Below are 26896 nucleotides of genomic sequence, written 5' to 3' on the forward strand. Positions count from 1 at the left end.
TCTGTCAATTTTATTAATTCTCTCAAAGAAACAGCTTCTAGTTCTGTTGATCTGCTCTACTGTACTCCAGGTTTCTAATTCATTGATTTCTGCTCTAATCTTGGGCAACTGCTTCCTCGTGTGTGGATTAGGCCTGTCCCTCTGTTGCTGTTCTAGCGTCTTGAGGTGAGAATATAGAAACTGCATTTTAGATTTTTCTATTCTTTTGAGTGAGGCTTGGATGGCTATGTATTTCCCCCTTAGGACTGCCTTTGCAGTATCCCATAGGTTTTGGACCGTTGTGTATTCATTCTCGTTGGTCTCCATAAATTGTTTAATTTGTTTTTTGATTTCCTGGTTTATCGAGTCATTCTTGAGCAGGATGGTTCTTAGCCTCCAAGTGTTTGAGTTTCTTCCAGGTTTTTCCTTGTGGTTGAGTTCCAATTTCAGAGCGTTGTGGTCTGAGAATATGCAGGGGATAATTTCAATCTTTTGGTATTGGCTGAGACCTGTTTTGTGTCCCAGAGCATGATCTATTCTTGAGAATGTTCCATGGGCATTTGAATAGAATGAGTATTCTTTGGTTCTGGGGTGTAGTGTTCTATATATATCTATGAGGTCCAACTCGTCAAGTATGGCATACAAAGTCTTTGATTCTTTGCTTAGTTTTTGCAAGGGTGTTCTGTCTATTTCTGATAGTGGGGTGTTGAGGTCCCCTACTATCAATGTATTTTTATCTCTATGTCTCTTTATTTTGGTTAAGAGTTGGCTTGTGTATCTTGCTGCTCCCCTGTTGGGGGCATATATATTAATAATTGTCATATCCACTTGTTGAATACTTCCTTTAAGAATAATATAGTGCCCTTCTGTATCTCTCTCTATGGCCTCTAGTTTAAAATCCAGTCTATCTGATATGAGAATTGCTACTCCAGCTTTCTTTTGAGGTCCATTTGCGTGGAAGATGGTACTCCATCCCCTTACTCTAAGTCTGAATGCATCTTTGGGTTCAAAATGAGTCTCTTGTAGACAGCAAATGGATGGGTCATGTCTTTTTATCCAATCTGCAACCCTGTGGCGTTTTATGGGAGAGTTTAAGCCATTTAGATTGATAGAGATTANGATTATTGAGAGATATGATTTTAATGATGCCATGTTGCCAGTAAAGTCTTTGTTTCTATACATTGTGACTTTCTGTTCTGTATCACTCCTGGGGCCTTTTTACTTTTATAGAACCCCCCCTTAACATCTTTGTAGGGCTGGTTTCGTGGTTACGAAATTGGTTAATGATTGGCGATTTTGGAACGTCTTTATTTCTCCATCAATTCTGAATGACAGCTTTGCTGGATAAAGGATCCTTGGCTGCATGTTTTTCTCTGAAAGAGCTTTAAAAATGCCCCCCCAAGCCTTTCTCTCATTCCAGGTCTCTGTAGACAGGTCTGACGTAATCCTGATACCTTTGCCTTGGTACGTGAGAAATTTCTTTGCCCTGGCCGCTTTCAATACTGTATCCTTGGATCTAATATTTGCGAATTGCACTATGACATGCCGTGGCGTAGGTTTGTCCTGGTTGAGCTTGGATGGGGTCCTCTCTGCCTCTTGGCGTAGGTTTGTCGTGGTTGAGCTTGGGAGGGGTCCTCTCTGCCTCTTGGACACGAATGTTTGTTTCCCTCACTAGATTAGGGAAGTTTTCAGCTACAATTTGTTCAAATATCTCTTCTAGACTGCTATTTTTCTCCACTCCCTCGGGGATGCCGATGATTCTGACATTGGAACATTTCATTGAGTCAGNTTCATTGAGTCAGTAATCTCCCGCAACCTATATTCTTGAGAATGGATTTTTTTTAGCCCAGATTCTATTTTAGCTTTCTCTTCTTCTAACCCATCCTCCAATTTGCTGATACATTCTTCTGCCTCATTCACCCTGGCCGTCAGATCCTCTAGTTTTGACTGCATTTGGCTCATAGAATTTTTAATTTCTGACAGATTCGCTCTCATTTCCGCCCTTAGAGATTCTATATTTTCATTAACATTTTCGTTAATACTTTTTTCAAGTCTACACATCATCTTGACCATTGTTACTGTGAATTTCATTTCTGATAATTTGGTTATATCCATATCCATTAGTTCTGTGGCAGAGGCCACACTCATTGTCTTTTCTTTGCTGGGGGGGGACTTCTCCTTCTTGTCATTTTGTGAGGAGAGGTTGCGGGGTTGTCCAGAGCCCAAATTATTGACCGGGACCCAGGCAGTGTGCCCTTGTTTTATAGGGATCTTAGGGCTGTGGGCTTCTTGATTTTTCAGCTTGCCTTCTGGGGGAGGGGCCTACCGCGCCATTACTCAGGCAACCCTGTTCGGGTAGAGTCTCCGTGTCCCCTGCAAGAGGAAATGGGGGTGAGCACACTGTGAGCCGGTATTTCCAGGCTTTTGTTCTCTGGCGGCTTTCCCTGGCGGTTTGCTGTGCCTCTTTTGAGAGTCAGAGCAGCAGCGGCTGAATCTCAGCCTCTGTCTCAGAACAGAGGGATCGCAGACCGTTCTCCACTGATGCTCTGGCCACTTTAACTCCATTACTGTTGGTGTTGCTCAACCGTGCCACGTCCAGGGATGTGCACCCCACACCCGGTGTCCCAGCCCTCACTTTCAGGGCCGGCGCGTCTCTGTCCTTTGTGTTTCTAACACTGCCAGCCGCCAGCTGCCCCCACTCACTCCCGGAGCTCCCGGTCTCAGTCTGGTTCCAGTGAAAGCACCGGGATTCTGGAGTTCCTTGAGAAGTCTGGTGGCACGCGTTCCCGGCTCACGGTCTCAGTCCGCTCTCTCACCGGTGCCAGTCCGCGAGTCCGCCCGCTCCCCCGTGCAGGTGGCTACCGTTTCCCGGAGCCCGAACGTGGTGCCTCCCTCCCCCTTCCGTTTATCTTCCGATATCTATGTGCGGTTTCACGGCTCCCCGCTTCATACCTCAATAGTCAGTGCTGGAGATGTTCATTTGTAGAGATCCAGATGTATCTTCCTGCGTCTCAGGCTGATTTCGTGGATGTTCAGGATGGTCTGGTACCTATCCAACTCGACTCAGGGGACCGGCTGAAAATGGGGTCCCCTACTCCTCCGCCATCTTAACTCCAAGAATATCTTTTTTAGTTTTGCTCACTGATGTATCGGAAGAGTCAGGAACAGCGCCTGCTGCTCCCAGTGTACATCTGTTGAATGAATGAAGCTCACGAGCGTAAATGCACAACGTGGCTTTTACCGAAACAAAGAGCGGGACAGTGAAAAATCACGTTTATAAAAAATTACATTTGTCAAAAGGTGAATAAAGAAATTACAGTATGACCATAAAATGTAATATTTTGCAGCTATTTAAGAAGATATGGTGAGGATGCCTGGCTGGCTCAGTCGGGGCAGTGTGCGATTCTTGATCTCAGGGTTGTGAGTTTGAGCCCCACACTGGGTCTAGCGATTACTTAAATAAAGCTTAAAAAAAGAACTTAAAAAAATAAAAAGATATGGTAGATTTAGATATATTAACATGGAGCAATGGCCATGATATAACTAAAAGAGGCAAATTACATATTAGCAAATACATTATAATATCACTTTTGGAAAAATAGATCTATATACACACACATAAAAAGTATGGAAGAGCACACGCTAAACTGTTAATGATGGTTACCTTTGGATGATGAGATAATCAGGATTTTCCCTTCCTATTCTCTATAGGAACTCTGAAATTCTGCAGTTTGCTAATAGACCACACTAATGATTTATATTTGTATAATTCTGTAAAAGCTACTGTCTGCCTGAAATAGCATCTTCACACTTCTAGGCCCTATTCTATTCCTTCAAAAGTGACTTCCCTGTTTGACTCCTCAGTTTGAGTTAGAAACTTCTTCTGGGCTACCATCGCACCCTATATGCTTCTCAAGCATGAATGAGCACAAGGCATCCTAAGTCTTCATTTACTTGACTGAATCGCCTGCTGGACTCAAGTCCCTCAAGAGGAGAATCAGGAGGATTCTTTTTTGGGTGTCTTATTTCTTTTCCTATCCCTTGTGACTCTCATAGTATCAGACACATAGTAAATGATCAATAAATGCTAGCTGCCTGGATGAAAGAATGCACTGAACTCTACACACTTGTTTGGAGATCACCCTCACTTATTTGGCAGCTTAGTCAATATTTTCTGCTTGTGTGCAAAGGGGAGCCAAGTCCAACATGTGTGGACCTGCTGTGGAACGTGTTCCTCAAGGTCTTGCTTTTGCAAGCCACCTGATCCTGGTGCTGTGATCCGCAAGGGGTTGATCATTCCACTGCCTTCAGAAGACTTCTGTGAGCTTGACTGTACTACTTTGTCACTCTATGTCCCCAACCAACTTTCAGACAGGATCTAAGGCCACGTACATGGTTCCTGGATAGTTTGTCTTCCAGAACTGTTACTTCCTGGTGACATTTATGAAGTCTCTAGTTATTCCAAGACCAATGCATTCTTCAACTATCTTTTTGTAATCATTCAAACATAAGTCTACAATCATAATCCTTCATTCTTACAACACTTCTGATAGTACATGTCAGTAATTTTCAAGCTCTTAAAAAAAAACTTTTCAAAAGGCGATCCTTTTTATAAACAAGCCTAGTGCAACTACATAGCTGGGTGGTTGGGGTCAAGGTGGCAACGGGGATCCTTCCTCCCCGCTGTCTGGAGAGCCTCGATGGTACCTTCACAGATCTCTCGGGCTCTGCAAAACCCAGCTGGAAAGCCACTGGTCTGTTTTCTAGGTCACAATAAATAACAGTTGCTTGTACACTGCTTTACAAATCCAATTTAAGTATATGATTAAGTCATACCTTAAATGCACCTGGAACATATATACTGCTTTAAAGAACCCTGATGTAAATTCTCATATGTAGTGAATAATCATAACTGTTCCATCCATTTTTAAAGTTTCGATTTTCATACACTGAGCTTTCTTAAATCAGATAGCTAAGGAACGAATAAAAGTAGTTCCATTTTGGCTAGTCTTATGAGAATAATCACTATTTCTCCCTTCTGTGCACTCTTCAACCAATAGATGTCACTAAAGATACCAGTACCCAGAGGCTAAGGGAAGAAAAGATTAGACAAATGGAAATTGAGCATAAAAAACATCCAGTTCTTAAAACTGAGAAGTAGGTTTCCAAAGTAATAACATTTATTACACTGCATGCAACATTTTAACCAAAAATTTAAGAAAGGAATTTCTTTTATTAAGTTGCTCAGGCTGAATGGATCACAGCACTAAGTTTTGAAATACATGTTCTTGAAGCAATTTAAAACTCATTAGAAATAATAGGCTTGGGCTAGTGGAAAATGTGGTAAAATTTAATCCTCATCCAAATGTTACCTGGGCTGTACAAACAGGAAATTGTTTTGTGCTACTGTGGCTAACCTCACTGCTGACCCTGAGCTGTAACGGCGAGAACAGCTGAGAGCTGAAGCAAAATTAAAAACTTACATCAAAGTATATCATGACAGAATGCAGATAAATAAAACAGCATATCAAAAGTATTATTTTTCTGCCAGTCTCACTGAGCAACAAGGCAGAGGTGTTCCACAAAATATGCAACAGAGCAGGAGCTTATGAAAAAGAGTCCTCCCCGCTCTGTACCACCCCAGTCACTGACTGCCCAAACACTGCCCAGGAGACGTGAGCAGAGAAGAAACCCAGTGAAGATGGGGACAGAAGGGATCACAGAATGTTCTGGCCTCTTTCCTCCCAGGGTTTCCCCTCCCTTCTGCTTGGCTTACCAAAGAAATAAATAATGCTGCTCTTCTGTGTCCTCCCAGTCATGCTCTCCCTCATCTTCCAGCCCCCTGGATGGCGACCACATGATCTCCCTCCAAGAGCATTTTACAGTCTCCAGAGGTAAAACACATGGGTAATAAAGCATTACAGGGGGTGAAGATAGATCACATCAGCTTGGCTGATGGGGGCTGGCATGGGAATCAGTGAAGGGCAAAGGACATTTTTCTATTATTCTACGTAAAGTGCATGTGTTGAAATCAGGGATGACAAAGTTGAAGGACATTTTTCCACTGAGCCTTTGGTTTCCCTTAAGTTTTAGGATAGAAATCACCATACTTTAAAGAACTGTGCTTCCTTATAAATATCCAAGGCACAATCTTCCTGTGGCAACTCCCAAGTGGCAATAAGGACTACGGAGTCCTATAGGACTATTGTTTGAAGTTATACAGACTTTGAATGAAATCCGAATTCGACTCCTTGCTAGCTATGCAATCTTTGGCAAGTTTCTTAATCTCTATGAGCTTCAATTTCTTCATCACAGTCATCACCAGAAGCTAACCGGCCTAAGAGCTTGCTATGCACTATTGAACTGAATCCCCATCACCACCTTATGAAGTAGGTATTCTTTTCTCCATCTAACAGGAAACTGAAGCAAGAAAGGCTAAGCAACTTAGCCAAGGCCAAATGAGTACTGAGTGGCAGAAGATAATACCCACCTTGAGGATTCGATAGGCTAATGAATGGTAAATAGTCTAGTGTAGGAGCACGCATATAATAGCTGATTAAAAAGTAAAAGCTACCATTATTATTAGTCCAAGCCAAGGTGCAGAGCCTTGCTTTAATCCCCTAGTTTTTCTTTAGGGTAAGAAAATGTACTGGCTTTCCTTCTCAAGAATGCTTTGAAGGTTTTTTCTCTTTTCTGTTTCACCTCCTTTCTCTTCTTCCCACACTTCCTCTCTCTCCTTCGGTCTGCTTCTCTTCTTCTTCCTCCAACGTAATCCTCACATAGTTGAGTTTCTCAACTTTTGCTGCAATGCCTTTGCCTATGTTAGACAACGTAACAGAGGACTGGGTAGCTTTTGAAGCCTATAGATTTGGCATTGTTCTGAGATTGTTTTTGGTGTCACTTGTTGGACATACATTCCGTCCTAGAGGCCCAGTAACACTGGATGAGAAAGTCACTGCTCTTATCAGTCCTACTTCAAGAGTGAATAAGCCCCAAAGGAAAAATTACACTTAGTGAAAGAAACTGGATCCAGAAAAAGAAGAAGGAAAGATACAATTGTGATTGGTAACAGAAATCTGACATTTCTATAGTTAAAGCTCTATCAACTACTAAGCAATTCTTATACATAAATTGTTTCCTAATAAGAAATATTATTTCCTTTTTAAAAGTGAGGAAATAGAAGCTAAGCGCTTATTATAGGCAGAAGGGAGCAGGACACTGTGGTCCAAGCAGGAGCAGAACCAAAAAGTGATGTGGTCAGTGAACCCCTGTCCGAAGAAGGCTGGTTCTGTGAGTGTAGAGAATGGCTCTGGATCAAGGAGAAGCATGTTCACCGAATGCCTATTCCATGTCACACCCTGTGCCAAGCCCTTTACCCAGAGTAGTTCACTTAACCACTCTTCTAAGTGGATGGGTAGAGCTCAGTAGGTAGTCAGTATTCCTAATTTTGTGTATGAGAAAACTAGGCACAAAGAAGTATGGTGTCTTGGCTGAGGGTCATGGAGTTGATAAGGATTGGTACTATGATTGGTACTCAGAGCTTTTAATCTCCAAAAACTATGCTTTTTCTTTTCTTTTTCTTTTTTTTTAAGTAGGCTCCCTACCCAGCCTGGAGCCCAACGTAGGGCTTGAACTCACGACTCTGAGATCAAGACCTCAGCTGATATCAAGAGTTGGATGCTCAACTGACTAAGCCACCCAGGTGCCCCCAAAACTATGCTTTTTCTAAGATGCCATTTTGGAAAATGGTCCAGACATGTATCTTTGAACGGTAAAACAATGAAAGGAGTTAGATATACACTGGAAGTACAGCAGACTGCACTGAGAATATTTGAGAAGGGGTCCATTTTTACCTTTAGGAGGCAAAGCATTTCTACTTTATGTGATTCTAAAGTGTCTATTTTCAACAGATAAAAAAAATGGTGACAATGTAGTTGCTGGTACAGATGAATACACGAGCGTGCAAGTTTACTGCCTTGAATAGGTGCTTTCTGTAGTTTTCATACACTTACAGTCTCAAACTCTAAAAATCAAATGCACAATTAAGACTAAGCATTTTTCACAGAGGCCTACAATGCATATAGATTATTATCCCAGAATGGGTTTGGAATTGAAGTGAAAACAATTTTTGTTTCTCTGTTGTTTTTTTTTTTTTATAACAGGCTTTTACTTTTTAAAAAGGTGATACACTTTTAGTGGTTGCTCCTATACATATGGGTGCACACACTCACACGCACACTCAGAGAGGCTTTATAAAATTTTGTAAAATCTGTTTCAAGGTACTCAAAAAGAAATATGAGAATTACAGGCAATTTTTGAGACCAAATGTACTCAGAGTTGGTTACTAATTTGGAAAAGAAAGAACCAACAGGCAAAAAGAAAACAGAATAAGATGAGAGGACATAGGGAGCCATGTCTCAAGGAGAGTGCCACACGGAGCCCAGCCTGTAGGCAGCATTCAGCCAGCGAGGGGTAAACTACAACAGAGGATTCTTATCCATCCTACCCCTATTCCCAGGCTCCATAAAGATATCAGAGAATGGAGAATTTCATTGATGAAGCTATCAGAACTGGCAAGTATTAGGGTTTCTGGTGGTTCTAAGGTTCCATTCTAACGGCTAACTGAATTTTTTGACAATAATTGAATAGGACCAGCTTTACTATAGAACTCTGATTCTAAGGGTGCAGTGCCCAAAAATTCCCTGTAATAAAATATTTACTGCTCTTTAGCAGTATATTTTTCCAAAACTCAGTGCTGGTGACATACTGGTCTAAGCATTCCTTGATTCACAACAGCAAATTCCCTGATGTAACTTTTGGCAATTTTGAATATGCTATAACTTTTCAATATTCTATCTAGTGTATTCCCTTTGCTTACTGACACTGCAATTTTATCCAAAAGAAATTCATCAAGTTGGTCAGGCATGATTTGTAGTCAAAGGCATGTAGCTTACTTACTTTTGATGCCAATATGATAGCTACCTGGCTTTTTGCACTCCTATTACCCACTTCACAAATTCATACAGATATGAAGGTTCAAAAGAACAAAATAACTAACATCTTTCTTTTCTCCAAAGAGATAAAGTTATATTGCTGAGACAAATATGGAAAAAGAAACTCACCATAAGTGCAAATCATTTTACTAGCTTCTCTGAAGAGAAGAATTCCATTAGGAGATGATACATCAAAATTCAAACGCTGGGATCTAAGAAATACAGCAAAAAATCAGACTCTATATGTAGATAAAGAAACCAGATGTAGATTTCAAGTGCCTAGCATTTTCATTTATTAGAAGTAGCGGTAGTAAAATTATCCCTTTTCTAAAAATGATTTTTTTTTTGAGAGAGAGCACACGTGCACATGAGTGTGAGTGGGGGGAGGGGCAGAGGGAGAGAATCTCAAGCACACGCCCCCTTGAGCAGAGAGCCCGAGGCGGGGCTTGATCTCACAACCCATGAGATCATGACCTAAGTGGAAACCAAGAGTCAGATGCTTAACTGGCTGAGCCATCCAGGCGCCCCTACAATTATCCCTTTTTAAAAATGCCAGTCCATTAAACAAGTGTTGATAAAATATGTATGCTGATTTCTCACTATAAAGACATTAGCACAATTAAGAAGAGTTAATCTCATTCATTTGCTCATTCAAAGAATTCACTTTTATCTATCAAAACAATATCCTGACATCCTATATTGCAGACCTCTTACTCTCTTCTCTTTTCATGCAAAGTGGTTGACAGATAGTAATAAAAAAATCCAGGTGTGTATATGTAAGTTTATATAAATACCTGGATAGTGGTTTACATTTGCAATCTCCTGTAGTGCCCCATACATATTTTTAAAACAAATTCTAAAGTGACAGAAGATCTAGGTACTTCTAATACTGCTCATATGCATAAGGGATCATCTGATACTACAAACATATTTCAAATTAAACATTAAATTCCATTCAGACTATAGTTTCCATGGCACATAGCTCAAACCAAGAGAAAGAAGTCCTAGAAGTTCTAAATACGAACAATTCTACTTCCCTGGTTTCTGACAGGTGTGGGAACAGTATGAACAGGATAAAGGATTGACATGCCATCCTGACATAACATTTGCTTTTTTAACATCAGTTTGGCTTTAGTTAGCTCTGATATGCTTGGTCTCTGTGCTTTCAAGAAATAATGGTATATATTTTTAAAGGACTAGCAAAAAATATGAAACCAGGTCCTAGCAAAGAAATACCAAAAAAGCAATGATAATTGCTAAAGTCCTTTTGCCAGGAATGATGGATTGTTGCTTCTCCATGCTTTTTCAAAATGCTTATAAGGTGCAATGATAACTTATTAGAAATATTGTGAACTTTTGATTGCTGGCATACAATTATTGACTAAAGAAATGTACATAAACAATTCACATTAGATTCTGGAGAAATATAGACAAGATGACATTTTCTGAGATACAGATTTTCACTAGGTACTTCACACACAACAGTTGTGCTAGATAGATATGAATCATTGGCCTACAGCAGGTATAAAATACTTCACAATATATAGTGCAATGATTTTTTTCACTTAGTATTAAATGTTATATCAGTAATATATAATACCAACTATCTGGCTGAAAACATCATAATTTAATCAAAAACAAATTTCAAATATGAACTAGATAGCCACCCTTCCTTTAGTATCTAAGATACATATGAGAATAGTTTTTAAAAGACAAACAGCCTTAAAAAGAATAATACTCACATTTCTTCATTTGCCAGGTCTTTCCCCACCTCTCATTTAATAGATTTTAAATTATTACTGTGAAAAACCCAGCATGAGAGCTAAATTACAGCTGCAGTCCATATTCCTTTCCTGTCTGGATATCTCCCTTCCAACACGCAGTTTACAAAGAGGAACTGATGAAATCGGATGGCTAAGTGACAGGTAATTTGGTGTGAAGCCATATTCACAATGAAATATTTTAAAGAGGCAAAACCAATTAGATTTTTGCAGTTTTTCTCTTTTAGCTACATCTTTGTTAATATTTACATGCAGAGTATTTGCATCTCTGCTCATCTGTGTGAATTATAAGTTCAACTAAGCCATTTTTTAAATTCTTAAGTTTTTAGGCAATTTTTAAGAAGTGTTGCAGTTGCTATTAATGTTTTGCTCAATATTTTTTTTATTGAAGTATAATTAACATATAGTATCATATTAGTTTCAGAACCACCGTGAGATTACACTTTACACCTGTTACAATGGCTAGAGTCAAAAAGACAAGAAGTAACAAGTGTTGGTGAGAATGTGGAGAAAAAGGAACCCTATGCACTGCTGGTGGGAATACAAAACGGTGCAGCCACTGTGATAAGCAATATGGAGGGTGCTCAAAAAATTAAAACTAGAACTACCAGATGATCCAGTAGTTCCACTACTGGGTATTTACCTCCCCTCTCCCAAATGAAAACACTAATTTGAAAAGATATATGCACCCCTGTTCATTGTCATCACTATTTAAATGAAAACGTTGAGCACATAAATCATCCACATACATGCACTGGCAAAGAGGAAGAAGGATCACTTAGGAGTCAAAGCGGGGACGATCCTGGGGGCTCCTGAGACAAACTATGTGTCCATGAACTACTCTGGGACTCAGTTCCCTTCTCCATAAAGGAAGCAGCTCAACTTGGAGACCTCTAAACTTCTTTCCTGCTTTAAAAGTCTGTGGAATTGCAGTTAAGCAACGAAACACTTAAAAGAGCCGCCCCTCTTCCGTTGGTGCCTTTGAATATTTTAAATAATGGTGGCGTAGTCTTCCACCTTATACACCCAAGCATACTATCTTCCTTCTCCCAAGAGGTCTCAACCTTCTGTCTCCAATTCTATTGCTTTCACCAGTTATTTTAAAACTTTTGGTTCCTGAGTTCTTGCTAAGCTTTGAACATATACAGACAGGAAAATCTGACCTCTGGAAATGCTGCCAAACAGCGATTGTTTTTTTTCTCTCCCAGTGCAGTTCTTACCTATTTTGCATCAGTTCTGCCATAAGTTTTAAGATGGGAGTGGTACATGCTGGCTCTCCATACCACCGCTCAATCGTCCTCTGAAGAATGGGAAGATATGTGGGGTACCTTTTATAAAGACTGTTAAAGAACTTAAGGGTCAAAAGAAATATTGTTCCTGAAAATTAGCGGCACTTTAAAGGAAAACAGGAATCCACATTTGCTCTATGTTTAGTATACAACGGCAATTTTATAAATTGCGCTCCCTGACCAGCACAGCTGTACATTTTTGGGGGGACTATAAATGATTTGCTCTTCTTTGTAACATATCCCATACCTGATGTTCCTTCATTCTTGGTACACACTATAAATAAAAGACACACTCTGAGAGTATCATATAAGTAACACATTTAAAGAATTGTGCTTAATACTGTAGGAAAGGAAAAGAATTTAATGAAGATAAAAACATGTTTGAATCGTTAATACCAGTTTCTTGGGCATTAAACTACTTAAGAAAAAATGTTTATTTTGAAATTTTGAAAATACATAAAAGTAGAGGGAAATAGCAATAATAACCCCCATACATCTATCTTTCAGCTTAGAAGCTACCTATACTCTTTTTGGTTTTTTTAAGTTGTTGTCTTGCTCTAATTGGTCCCACTGTGGGGGACCATGTACACCCAAGGAGAAATTCTCAAACATCCTCATCAATAGTGAGAAGTGTCCGCTTCTGATAAGTCAATGGCCGAGACCACCAGAACCTGGAAAACTCTGACTTACCTCCACTGGCCCTCTAAGCCATAACTGACCTCCTCCTTGACAAATGGACACATAAATAGAAAATTAAGGCCTAAAATTGCAGCAGAAAAAAAAAAAAAAAACGAACAAACCCAAAACTCTTGCTATGCCATTCCTTCATTTCCTTTTTCTTTTCCTAGTCCCTAGGTCTCTCTTTTTCTCATGTTTTCCAGTGTACTTGTCTTTTTGTTTCAATGAAGTGCTGAACTGAATCACTTACTGGCGTTCCTTCCCTGTGTGGTATGGGTAGACATCTCCACGGTGAGAAAGACCCCAATTTTCTTCCCTGCTTAGAATACATTTCAAATTCCTTAGGACAACATAAAAGGCCCTTTAAGATCCAGTTCCTGCATACCTCCAGATTCATCTCTTAGTACTCCTTCCCTATTCATGGTTCAGCCACTCTTAATTCTCCGTAGATCCACAAATGCCAACCCTCTTGTCTCCATTCCTCTACTCGCGGCTTCTGCTTTAACCCATTTCTTTCAACACCCAGCTCAAGCTCACTTCTCCTGGGATGGTGAAACTTTCTCTCTTTTGTCAAAAGGTGCCAATCTCTTCCTCATCTATGTTCAACCAGCACTTTGACCCCATATCTCTTACAACAGATTCTACTAGGGTTGCTTGCTGTGTTATCTGCCTGCCCCATTAGATAATGAGTTTCTAAAGGGAAAAGACTGTGCTTCCCTGCCATGATTCCACTTTTGCTATTTGTCCGTTAGAAGCCTTCCTGGCCTCCCCCTCCCCCAAGACTTGGTTGGTATGTTTCCTGTGTATGGCTGTGGTACCCTGTGCTAGTGCTTTGATATCTCTTTAGCTCTCCTATCATATTATATTATACGCTTCTCGAGGGCAGGACCTAGGCACCTGTTGTACACATGGACCTATGTACACCATCAAAGTGGGTTTCAATAAATATTTGTTGCTGTAAACCTGTCTACCTGAAAATGAGGTATAGCATATTTGATTAGAACTATCTACTTATTTCTTTTTAACTGTGCATTTCACTTTGAAGCTTCAGGAAATAATTCATATAACATTCAATGAAAATAAGGCCTCCAATCCCTTAAAAGTGGCAAGCTCCCTAAAACTTCAAAAAGCAATACTTTTGTCTCCCTAGATATATGATGTTAAGGCTCTGTATTTGTATATATTGTATTTGTATATATTGAAAAGAATTTACTTAACAAGTATTTACTGAAGGCCTATTCTATAACTGTCTATTCATTGTTTTAGACTCTCTGGAGACTCCAGTGAACCAAACATTGAAAAATTCCTCCCCTCATGGAGTTTATATTCTAAAAGGAAAGACAAAATAAATGAAAGACATATATAATCTGTTGGAAAGTACCACAAAGGAAATAAGGTGGAGAAGGGAGATAAGAAGAGTGTATATATAAGGTTTCAGTTGGGTAAAAATGGAAAAAAAAATGAAATCAATGAACTTAATTATTAATTCTGTTTTGGCTATTGTCATATAACTTACTGCTTTTTCCATGCAGTATAAAGTATGCTATTTTTTGATAGATCATAGGTACTATGTGCTATTTACTGCACTAGGGGCAAGGGATCCAGAGATAAGTAAGACATGGCTTTTATTCTTGGGGAATTCATCCTCAACTCTGGGTGGCTGACATATAATAGAGATGCTCTGAATACCAAAATTCTGAAGCATTGCCAGAGGAGCACAGGTGAAAAAAGATTCCACCAAGAGATCTCCTGAGTACAAGCTCAGTGATCATTAGTGGGAAAGCATCTGAAAGGCTCATCAGGAAGCTGAAAAGACCCAAATCTCAGAATCTAAGGGTATTATAGGCACACACAAGCCCCCTTGCCAGGCATTCTAAAGGCATCGGGACCATCATATTTTTCAGAGCACACTGCGTTCACTAAGGGAGAAAGCCGGGGGATATGAGGGGATGCTCCCTTTTCTGTGTGGAATGAGAATGGTGCCAATTCTAATATGCTTCTGACAGAGGTGACTGCCACAGAGAAAATGAGTGATTACTGGAAAGCAGAGTAGAGGTCTACCAAGCAGGGAGGTTAAAAGGGCTTCAGAGTGAGAGTGCCAGGCTCAGATTACAGGGTGAGAAGCAGAACCCACTCTCGGAGTTTAATTTTCCAGGGCCTGTGAGGACTAAGTATATACGGAAAGAAGGCAGGCAGTGGGAGCCCTTAGGTAGAAGAGACACAGACCTCATTGCTTTCACCTAAACCTTCTTGATGAATTCCTCACGCGTACATCAGATAAATGAAAGATCAAAAGCATTAATGATATGATATTGCCTTAATCAGATGCCAAATATGAAAAAATGAAAAGTATGAGGTTTCCTTCTTGACAACTACCACCCATCCATCCACCGCACAGTTAGTATAACTTACTATGTGCTGGACCCCAAGAAAACAGAAATGAGTAAAAACGTAATTCTTTCCCTATGGGATCTCTTAGTAGGGAAAGCACAGTAATGTCCTAGAAGGCAATAAAGGAGTTTTTCTTAAAACTGTTAGGAGATAGGGGTGTGAGGATGTGATTCCAGAACACAAACAGTCTGCCAGTTCAGAGCTTATTTTAAACGTATTCCATGAATGCAAAACAGGTGTACCTTTGTCCACGAAGCCAAATGCTGCTGGAAGTCTTTCCTTTATCTCCTGTCTAGCAAACGCCTAACCACCTTTCAACATCTTGCCAAACTTTCACTTCCCTGGGAAGCTTACTTTTTTTTTTTTTTTGCCAAAAATTCCAATCTTTTCCTCTTTCATGTTCACATGGTCCTTTGCATACATCTTTGCGACAATACATTGACTGTTCATTAGTACGTTACTAATGAATATTAGTATGTTATATCCACTAGATTGTGAGCTTCTAAAGAGCCATCCATTTTATTCATTCTCGTAAAAAGCAATCCTTTTATTCATTCCTCACGCGTGACACACAGTACTTAAAAAAATACTTGCCGAACAGTGATTTTTCAGGTTTACTTTCTTCCCTATTTCAGTCTGTCCAACATAATGCTGATTATTTTCGTCTTGAAATATAATTCTGATTTTGCTAGTTGATGGAAACAACTGCTTTATATTATCTATGGGATAAGGGTCTACAATCCTTAGCTTGATATTCAGGGGTCCCAGGCAACCTGCATTTCCAACCATGAAATAAGTGGTATCTACAACAAAGCACCTTCTCCTCTACTCCCCTTCCAAGACCTGTGCTTAGGCCAACCGAAAATCTCTTCCTTCATAGTTCCAATACTCTAATCCTACCTATTTGGTAAGATCCAGGGAAATAGCTGCACTTCGACAGAGCCCCTTCCTGATTCCCCAGCTAAATGCAAACACTCTATTTGTATCTGTTGTTATGGCACTCATCACCTTCTGTATTTTATTACAGTCATTTATGTAGGTATCTAACAGACTCTATTTAATTATAAGCTCATTTTGGGGTAGGATTTGAGTCTAAGTAATCTACATCCCTCATGAAACCTAGCACAGTCCTTAGCCAAATTTGTTGAGTAAGTGAGCAAATGGGATTCCTTTGTCTCATTCTATATTAGGGAGAGGAACTAACAACAGTGGTGGAGTATTTACTTTGTGCCAGACATTATAGTGGGCCCTTTATAGATGTCAGTTCACTCACTTCTTACACTATACCTGTGAGACAAGTATGATTAGGTCTGTTTTGTGGAAGAGAAAACTGATTCTGAGACAGTAAGGAAGTTCCCTGAGGCCCCACAGGTTAAGTGGTGAAGCCAAGACTGGAATCCATGACCATTTTATTCTGAGATTTGCACCCTTCTACATACCTACACATGGTTTAGAGTTGGCTTTGTATGATGTGTTTATGCGTACTAATAAACAGCACTGGTGACCTGAGTGAAAACCAGTGGACTCAGAGGTCAAGTTATGACGATCATATATATTTTTCTTTTTTTTTTTTCTAATTGCTATCTGGATTTTTGACACTTAGCAGTCTAAGTATGATCTGGGAAAAGTCTAAACAAGGTGACTAAATGCACTACAAGGTAAGGTGCTTTTACACTGTCGTTTTCTCACTATAAGGGCAAAGAAGTGTGTATCAATGATTCTTCAATTCTCCAGGAGCAGAACAATTTATCAACATGTTTGCTATGTAGTTTCAGGCAATTTAGTTTTGGAAGGACAGTGATAAGCAATGCAGTTCGTGTAGCAGTTAATGCAGTCAGTGTTTACAGAAATGTTTTTGAATTAAATAGCTAACCACTAAAATAGCATTTTATAAAATAATCACCATAAATAAAATGCATTTTGACTTTAAGATGACATGTGCTCTTATAGGACATTTCTTCTGCATGCTAAGGACTGTATAACAAATTAAAGAACACACATTTATGTGGATAAAAGACAAAAATAAACTTTCCCCAGCAGTAATGTGGGAATCATCACTGACGGTTTGACATATCAATATTTCAGGAAGAATAAATGACTTTCATATCCATGTTTTTTTTTTTTTACCATATACTTATTCATTTTTATATTAGTAGAACACTTTGAAAAGAATCTATACTTTATCACCTGAAACTGCTTAAAGTATTTCAAAATATTTTAATAAAGCTTTTTGAATTATCAAATAATGTAACTTTTAAACAAATTTTACTATTATTATAAATATTTGCTCTTCATCCCTTGCCCAGAGGAAAACTATAAATCTTGTCTCAACTGAATGAACACCATTTATCATATTCATTTTGTTGTCAATACAATTATGAAAAGCCTTTGGCCTTTTCCCAAGGAAGCTGATTTGCTACTGAAACTCAATTATTATAAGCAAAGCCGGTACCAAGCCATCCTGTTTGGCAATCTGACACAACTTCCTGCATAACTGACACTTCGCCCTCTGCCACTGACCCTAATAACATCAACATCTATGGTCACATGGAGGAGACAATAGTTTCCAGTTCAAAACAAAACACTAAGTCCCAAGGCCTTGCATTTGCTGTTGTCTGCCATCTGCTGGACAAAAGGTTCATTTCAGCTAGGTGCCAAAAAGACGAAGCTTAGGGAGGAAATGGAAAACAGACTTCGTTAAAAACTTAAATTACAATATGTTCTATGCATTTTAGGCGGTATCCATTATAGCAGATATTTATATTCTTTGACACTGAGGGGAAAGGTTCTGGACTTGCCTCTTGGTTGGGACTGCTGAGGAAGGAAACATGAAACATTAATTGCTGGACATCCTCGAGTTGCAGTGTGGTTTCAAGATCACCATCAATTTTAAAGTGCCTAAACTAGGTTTTTATGATTTTTCAAATAAATGAAAGTTTTTACTTTGTGAGCTTCTATTTATGTTTAGATAAATAAAAGGTCATATGTAATTTCAGTTTATTCTTCATAGTGAAAAGAATTTTAGGACTTCCCATGTTAAAAATTAGCTTCTGTACATGTACTTTGTCTGCTGACATAAAGACACGGAATGTCTCAATGACATGGATAATTCTTATCTCTAACCCTTCTATGGACATATATATCTGATGAAGTAGGTATGGACACATATATCTGATGAAGTAGGTTTTAATAGTAACTAAAAATGTAAGTCAGTACTCAGGTTAATGTTAAAAAAAATTTTTTAATGCATAGAGTTCTCCCTAAAACATGCCCAGATCCCTTGTTAGCTATGTTTTCGGCCTAACTGTGGCATCCGTAGTGAAAGTCTGTCTTTAGGAAGTTTCTTTTGCAGTTTAATTTATACAGGAAGTCTGGATAAGAAGGACTTGAAAAGAGCAACTAAGAAATAGCGTAACTTAAACAGAATTGCTTTAAGGCTATCAAATTCTTCTTAGGTGCTCTGATGGTTTTATGTATAAAGACATGAAAACATATTACACCTATATGACTTGTATAAATTGTCAGTTCCTGTTAGGATCAAGGAGGAGTCATACCATATTATTAAAACAATATTAATAGCAACTGTTTATGACTCCCAAATATCTTCCAGACATTATACAAGTGTGTTACCTATTTTAATGGTCACTGTGAGCCATGATACTGGATGTCTCCTTTTTTCGATGAGAAAACCAAGACTCCAGAGAGGTGAAACGACTTGCCAAGGTTTACACGGCAAGTGGAGAGCTGGATTTCAAGCCTGGTCTGACACCAAAGCCCACGCTTGCCTCACTCTTATGTGAAGATGCATTTCTGTGGGGGAAATTTGTTTGTTTCTTTGTTTATACATATTATTCTCTGTACTAAGCCTTGACAAAGGAAAATTCAGATTTTACACCAAATGAAAAATTCTGATCATTTATTTCCCCTTTTTCATGTCCATTAATAATTTCATGATGGTGAAAAACTGTAGCATGACGAATTAAGCCTCAAAGAGATAAAGCAACCGTCTCAGCCCTGCTAACTGAGATGGAGTAGAAATTCAAATCTCCTCAAAAATGCCAAATGGTAAGATTCATTGATCCTGAGTTAAAGATGTTAGCCTGATTATCCCTACAATCCCTACATAAACAATCATTTGGGGATGTGATTTTTAAGTTGTCAATATTTAATGGCACCAAAAAGTGACCTCTCTGAGCTGGGTCTCCAAATGCCGTGCTCAGTTATCTGCACTGTTGCCACTGTGCTGTAATTTTTAGCTGATTACACATTAGTTCATTTAGCTTTGTTTCCTCTTCCCTACTGTGCCATACTATTAAACGAAAGCGAGGGGCCTGGCATCCCTCTGTGCACAGAGCTGGTATTGTCACAGTGTAATAAGGATACATCCAGTCAAACAGCATGGTGTAGCTGGTCTTTGTGTTCAGTGCAAAGGCAATCCCTCGAAGATCTCTTGCCAGCCCGATCAACATACGCTGTCAGTGGGAAAGAGACACAGTAATTGATTTTCACGTTAGCACAGAGCAGATGGAGTAATAATCAGGCAATAATGACCACATATCTGATTTTGATTCATTAGCTAAAATGTCTCGCTCAGATCCCTTTCTATAGAAAACCGTAGACCCTTTTAAACAAACAGACCATCAAATCTGCTGACCAACTTGACTTTGCTTCTTATAAATTGAGCTAAGTCATAATTCCAGTACTTTAGGAACATTTAGATTCTTCATATACTTTGTTTCTAAATCATGCCAAATTTGAAAAAAAAAAGGGAGATAAGGATTGATAATTCCACAGAACAGAGATGCACAGGGTCTAGACATTATTTAATAATAGCAAATCTTAACCGCACCGGCTTGCATGCAATCAGTCCCACTATGCAACCTAGAGTCTATCCTGGAAGCACACTGGCATTTAAAGATCCCTAAAGAATATCTCTAGTAACTGAGGACAAAATGAAACTGGCCAGGTGACCTACTGCTCCCATGACATTCGGAGAAGGGCGCTCACATACCCCAAGCAGGGAAAAGGTGTTAAGGAAAAGAGATCTGTATTGGTTATCAGAAGACTTGAATTTGAATCCCCGCTCTGCTGCTTGACAGTAAGACTTAAGGCAAGGCAACAACTTATCAGTCTCAGTTTTCTCATCTATAAAAAGGGCTAATATTGCCTCTTTCACAGACCCGTTGTGAGGAATACATTTAATAATTTTATGTAAAAATGCCTAACAAGAGTCTGACAGGTACTAAATGTTCCATAAATATTTAGTTTTAGAGAGACAGAAAAAACTACTTGACTCTTAAATGAAAGAGATCTGACTTGTACTCTGGACTCTTAATTAAGCTGTCCTTAGGATGATGCTTGGGAAGAGAAAAAGAAAACCCATGAACAGATGCTAGAATGTCAGAACAAAGAGCACAAATAAACATAATTGCAAAACAAGGGGGTGGGATAATTGAGATATGCAACTGTGATTTCTGAAGATACTGTTTCAGTAGAAAGATTCTGCCAGGAAATGGGCTCTGAACTTTCCTTTTTACCAGATTTTCTTTTTCCTCACACATTGGTAAGAAATGAAAACCGGTTTATAGGAAGGCCTTTAAATGATCATCAAGGACTTGGAAGTGAATCCTAAGCCTTACCTTCATGGCTAAATAACATCTCAAAGTAGCAAATAACAGTTTATCTGTCAGAAGTACCTGCAATTTCTGATCGTCCCCCAACCCTGTACCTAAAAGGTGACTTGATATAAACAGAAGTCCTTTATAAAATATTTAGTTTCTAACCACCTAACCGTTTCTAAAATGAGGGTAATCAGAATTTCTAATCTGTAAACCCCGATTTTCTGTTTCTGCTTCTTTACATGACTCATTCTTTTTCCTCTGATAATCTCACTAGTCCTTATTAGTCTAGAATTGGCTCGCCTCCTTACAGTTCCCTCATGTGAATTGCTATTTTTTTAATTTTTATTTATTTTATTTTATTTTTTTAAAGATTTTATTTATTTATTTCACGGAGAGAGAGACAGCCAGCGAGAGAGGGAACACAAGCAGGGGGAGTGGGAGAGGAGGAAGCAGGCTCATAGCAGAGGAGCCTGATGTGGGGCTCGATCCCATAACGCTGGGATCACGCTCTGAGCCGAAGGCAGACGCTTAACTGCTGTGCTACCCAGGCACCCAGCTATTTTTTTTTTTTAAAAACCATTTTACCTTTTTATGTAACCTATTTTCACCACTTGGAACCCGTTCCCCTCTTTTGCAGCTTTCCACGTTTCTCAGCCTCCAGAACAAAATACGTCTTCTGAGAAGCCTTCTTGGAACAATCCTATTCTGAGTATTTAGCTCCGCAGTCTTTCTATGACAGTGGGCATTTCGGTCTATTTTTATTATGTACAGGTTACAGGCTATGCTTCAAATAATATTAAGTTTTCACATATACATAAGGCACCCACGTTCAGCTCTAAACTCCCCAATAGGAACCAGGAGTTTTACTTTCTTCGTGCCTAGTTCAAAGGGCTCTTAAAATATTTTTAGACCATCTTCGTTACACAAAAAGGTTAACATTTATTTTATCACAAATTTTTCTTCTTTAAAAGATGCCAGATTAATAAAAGTGCTCTAAGTGACTCAAATCTATGAAATTATATCCACGTTTAATTTTTGAAAATGTTACTACAGAGGAAGCATATAACAATATAAGAACTAATTGTATGTTTTCAATAGATTCAACTGGACAGGAAAATGCAGTGTTCATGTAAGAAACAGATTTCTTATGCTCAAACAATATCTAGTATCTTACGGCAGCAAGAGTACTGTAATAGTCTATACAGATACTCAAACAATACTAAGGGAGTACTTTTTTGGTAGCCAAAACATACCCAGTTCTGCTATGAGACAGGACGACTGTTACCTAGAAGTTCAACCAGACTACTGGACAATCTCAGAGAGCAAGAGGTGATCTGATTGAAATTTAGGGAAGGAGGAGCCACGGTTCACCATCTCATTTAAAATAGTACAAGGGGGTTTATTTCAAAAGTTGCCTTTCTCCTACAGTTGGTCCACACTTGATTGATCCTATGTTTTCAGTGAGGCTGGTTTGGGTAGCGGGGTAGGTCTGGGATATCTAATCTTAAGGATTCCTTCTGGATAGTTCGAGGAGAAACCGCTCAGTGCTTCAGTACGCTGCACGGTGAACAGTTGTCTGTGTGCCAAGTGTGAGACGAATGGGCCGGGAAACAGCTGAAATGCGGCTCCTTCCACCCTGACCCCCAAAACAGGGTTTCTAATGGAAAGTCTGACAGACCCTTTACTGTAGTGGCACTACTGGGGGCAGCTATAATATTATCCTCATAATTCTACTATATAATAACAACAAAGAAAAAGAAGGTGAAGGGTCATTGTGCTTTGTCTTTAGAATTAAGATGGCTGTCTTCATCCTTACAGCATACTCTTAATTCTGGAGACACATCTTAATAACCTCTAAATAGTTCCAACAAAAGAGCCGTGTCAGAGGAATGAGCAGGCCCCAAGGTGTTTCAACTGGAGTGTTTTCATCTGCCTTTATTGCTCTATCCCTCTCCAGAATTAAGGCAATAACCTGTGATAAATTATTCAGGAACTGCTACAGGGATCAAAGCAAAATCATTCTGTTAAAGTGCTGTTTGCAACATTTGGCACTTAGTGCGAAAACTTTTAATGTGCGCATGCTGAAAATCAAGGATTTTAAATAATTTAACATTGTGGAGTTTTTACGAAGGGACTAAAGATAGCAGGTTCCTATTTAACTCCTCCTCTTCCTCCGAGAAGTTTTCATTCATTTTCCTTAAACTCGATGACGTCATGGCCAAATCAAAAATGATGCACGAGTCAAGGGAGTAGTGGACTATATTTTACTATGGATACAATTATAGGGAGAACACATATATTTTGAACTAATGCTTTGGAGCCAGGATTTGTCACAGCATTTTCTTTCTTTTTCCCTTTACTATGAAGAGAAAAACCCAAGACAAAAATTCAATGCTCTCTTCAATTTTATTAGGACTAAGTAAGAAAACAAAGCTATAAATTTAAGAGTTTTGCAGCATCTCCTCCCCTCACAACCATATTTCAATTTGGCAACATAAGTCCTTGCTGCTTATGTTCATCCTGAAATCCGCATTTGAAAAATATCTATAAATAGGGAGTTAGAAAATGCCGGTAAGGGTTGCAAATTAAATGAATTTGGCAGTCCTGCGGCATTTTCATAGAGATATTTTAACAGCATCACCTCCTGTGGATTGGAATACTAAATACTTTATTGAAGAACAAAACAGAACCGTTTTTATCTCTAGTACTTGCAAAATGAAGTACCTGAAAGCACTTTTGCATGTATTATTTATTCATCATGATAGAAAAATAGCCTTAACCTAATAAATTACATTTAAAAGCATTTAGTGCAAAAGTTTTGTTTATGATAAAGCAACAGATTTAGTTCTTTATCGGTAGCTTAAAGCACCAAGTTTTCTTTATACAAATTAGACAGATGGTGCTTACAGTAGAATTTACTAAAGGTCTGTCACAACAAATGCAGCCAAGCTGCATATTTAATCACTGCAGAATCTTGTCTACCTGCAGCTGCCAACTGCTAATCCAATTTCCCTGATAAATGTGGCAAGAGACACGATCAGCAATAAAGAGCATCTAACTCCATTTTCCTGCAGGGCGTCTTTTGATGAACATTTAGGACGGAAGCACGGAGTGCACTGTGTGGCCTTGGTTCGTGGCAGCTGCATGCATTCTGAGGCACAGTTCTCAGGTTACTCACTTAATTCTGCCACTATCATTACGTTGCTATTGATCTCAGTAGCTGTTGCCTACACAGCATTACTCTAGATGAAGCTGAATCAGGCAGTTATCATGCATCAAACTTGCTCAAAAGCCTGGAGATTTCCCCTTAATTACTTGTGATTTTATTTGCAAATACCGTTAAAGTGTAATCAAGCAGTCACTTTCCAGGGTCGTTAAGAACTTGCTGGTTTAGGGATATATCACTGGAACTCCATTAAAAATGACTCTAGGAAGATGGTTTCTATCAAACTAGATGGGATGACATCAAAATGGGCTTGGAGTATAATGAAATCTTCAAATGAGACAAATGTAATTTTTATAAAGATGGTGTTTTTCAACCTCACTGCTTCTTTCTGATATAAAGGGCACCGAGGGCCACCTTAAAGCGGCAAAGTTTTTGTTAGTCCTTCAAAATATTTGGAAGACATCTAAAAAAATACAGCTAACCTGAGTAGAAACTCTGGTGAAGAGTTTTCACAAGATGATGAACACAAAGAAAATCTCTAAGATCCTTTTTGGTTTTAAAATTCTATGACTATTTCATGTTGATAAACATTCATTTCAAAAACTCTATTTCAAAAGGTATCACATTTGGCTAATTATTTTTTGGTAGAAAAATTACCCTGAAATCATCATCAAAGGCCTTCAGTTTTACTATCTGGCTTTTTACTGCTAATTTTTTTCCTTTTTTTTTTTTTTTTTTTTTTTNATTTTTTTTTTTTTTTTTTTTTTTTTTTTTTTTTTTGGTAGCGAGAGAAACTATGCAAAATGATGGTTAATGTTTTCGACTTATTCCAAATAACAATAAAATATGACTCAAACATCACTAACAAAGGTGCCTGCATCCTCAAGAGTACATTTATTAGTCTTTTAAAAATAATAATCAGTGTCAATCTATTTAATATAGCCCAGATACATTATGATTTCAGAAGATGCTATTCCTATTTTGCAGATCTTGTGTTCCCCACCCCCCCCACATTAAAATATGGGACTGTTTTGTCACAAACAGCTTGCTACACTTAAGGATTTTACTAATAAAACATAATGTTGTCTTAGATATTATGACTGTTGCCACAGCTGAACCGACTTGTCAAATCAATCCTAATACGGCTCCCACAGGCACATAAAAACCTTATTTAGCTATCAGTTATCCTAATCACTTTGTTCAGTTTAAGAATGCAATACTTCACGACCAGCTCCTATTTATACATATATGCCTAGCCATTTAATAAAGTCTTGATTTATATAAATTCTTGTTTAAAAAAATATTTAGAGATGTAGTGTTTTCGCATGTGTATGTGTGTGCATTCCTCCATATAAATATGTTGAGGCACACAGTGCAGGGTAGATGAGTGAACAGGGATGCTTAAAGTGCTGTACCCATGAGAAGTGTTCTTTTAAAGATACTAACTGCCACAAGAGAGAAATCATCTAATCATAAACTGTCCAAAATCACTCGCTGACCTCAAAGTCAATTTGTGTAAGAAACTAAAGAAGTACTTACATGAAAAGTACAACTCAAAGACACATGCAGTTGAGGAAGCAAGACTTATGAAGCACAGAGCACATACAAATATGCAGAAACCTTTTTGTGGATCTATATACCCCAGAAGGAGCAAAATCATCTTTCGTGATGTTTAGGAACAAACCCACCTTTACATCTTCTTGTTTAAAGTTGTTGTTGAATATTTGTAATACTGTTTCAAAAGAGACTGTAAGAGGCAGCATGAAATTCTCAAATTCGTCTTCATCTTCGCCTATCAGAAAAACAAAAGGGTCACCATGGTTTAAAATGCGTGCTATTGTACATTAGCCTAGGCAGTGAGTGCTTCATTCAGGCGTAGAAATGTTCCCGGGAAGGGGTCAGACTGCATTCGCGCTCATGCTGCATTTTGTACTTTGTTTAGCTCATTGAATATTCTGGTGTTTTGCCTTCTCTTTTGCACCAAATGAAATAGCAAAATTACTTACCAGCCATTTTTTTTTTTCCTGGCTCTTTATTGGATCAAACAGACGCATGCCCCAGGCATCTCAGCCCTTCAGTTCTTACTGCCCCCAGAGCTTCCCCAATGCCTCAAGGAAAGCCACTTTCAAAGCCTCAGAGACAGGGATCCTTTTTTCCCCCTTCTCTTTAGGTGCCAAGGCCCTAAAGGGCTCACAGACTCAGGTGCCCAGATAGCTCTAAGTTATTATTCCCCTTTATTTATGTTCTTTTTTTATTAATTTGTTAAATAGATAGCAGGGAAACTTTTATCTGCCAAATAAGATGGGGTCCCTCATGGGTCATTTGGATTTTAAGTACATTCTCCATGGGTACACTTCCTCTTGCACTAAGCTTCCTTTTCTTTATAGAAACAAGTCATTTTCTTTTGTTTTTTCCCTTGAAATGTAGACAGCAGTTTCCTCAAGGATTTTATCAAAACAGAACCTTCACTTCAAACATGGATACACATAAATTGCAATTTATTTATTTTTTATTAAAAATTTATATTTTAGTTGACAATGTTACATTATTTTCAGGTACACAACATAGTGATTCAACTTCTCTACAGTTATGCTCTGCTCACAAGTGTAGCTACAATCTGTCACCACACAACCTATTACAATATCATTGACTACATTCCCTAAGCTATGCCTTTTATTACCGTGACTTATTCATTCCATAACTGAAAGCCTGAATCTCCCACTTCCCTTCACCTGTTTTGCCCATCCCCTCACCTCCCTTCCCTCTGGCAACTATCAGTTTGTTCTCGGGATTTATAGTCTGATTCTACTTTTTGTTTATTCATTTTTTTCTTACGTTCCACCTGAGTAAAGTCATATGGTATTTCTCTTTCTCTGTCTGACTTATTTCACTTAGCATAATACCCTCTAAGTCCAATCATGTTGTTGCAAATGGCAAGATCTCATCCTTTTTAATGGCTGTGTAGTATTTCATTGTGTGTGTGTGTGTGTGTGTGTGT

General features: G+C 38.7%; 1 protein-coding gene across 1 annotated transcript in view; it reads right to left on the reverse strand.

Moving 5' to 3' along the window:
• Positions 1–26896, reverse strand: part of RANBP17 (RAN binding protein 17) — a 324733-nt gene that overhangs the window by 44576 nt on the left and 253261 nt on the right. The window contains exons 19-23 of the mRNA XM_034655658.1: positions 25587–25690; positions 19495–19583; positions 11974–12081; positions 9102–9184; positions 7992–8002 (exon numbers count right to left, since the gene is read on the reverse strand). Coding sequence (XP_034511549.1) covers positions 7992–8002; positions 9102–9184; positions 11974–12081; positions 19495–19583; positions 25587–25690 — 395 coding nt within the window. The remainder of the gene's footprint in view (positions 1–7991; positions 8003–9101; positions 9185–11973; positions 12082–19494; positions 19584–25586; positions 25691–26896) is intronic.

The sequence above is a fragment of the Ailuropoda melanoleuca genome, chromosome 3 (genome assembly GCF_002007445.2).
Source record: "Ailuropoda melanoleuca isolate Jingjing chromosome 3, ASM200744v2, whole genome shotgun sequence".
Taxonomy (NCBI): domain Eukaryota; kingdom Metazoa; phylum Chordata; class Mammalia; order Carnivora; family Ursidae; genus Ailuropoda; species Ailuropoda melanoleuca.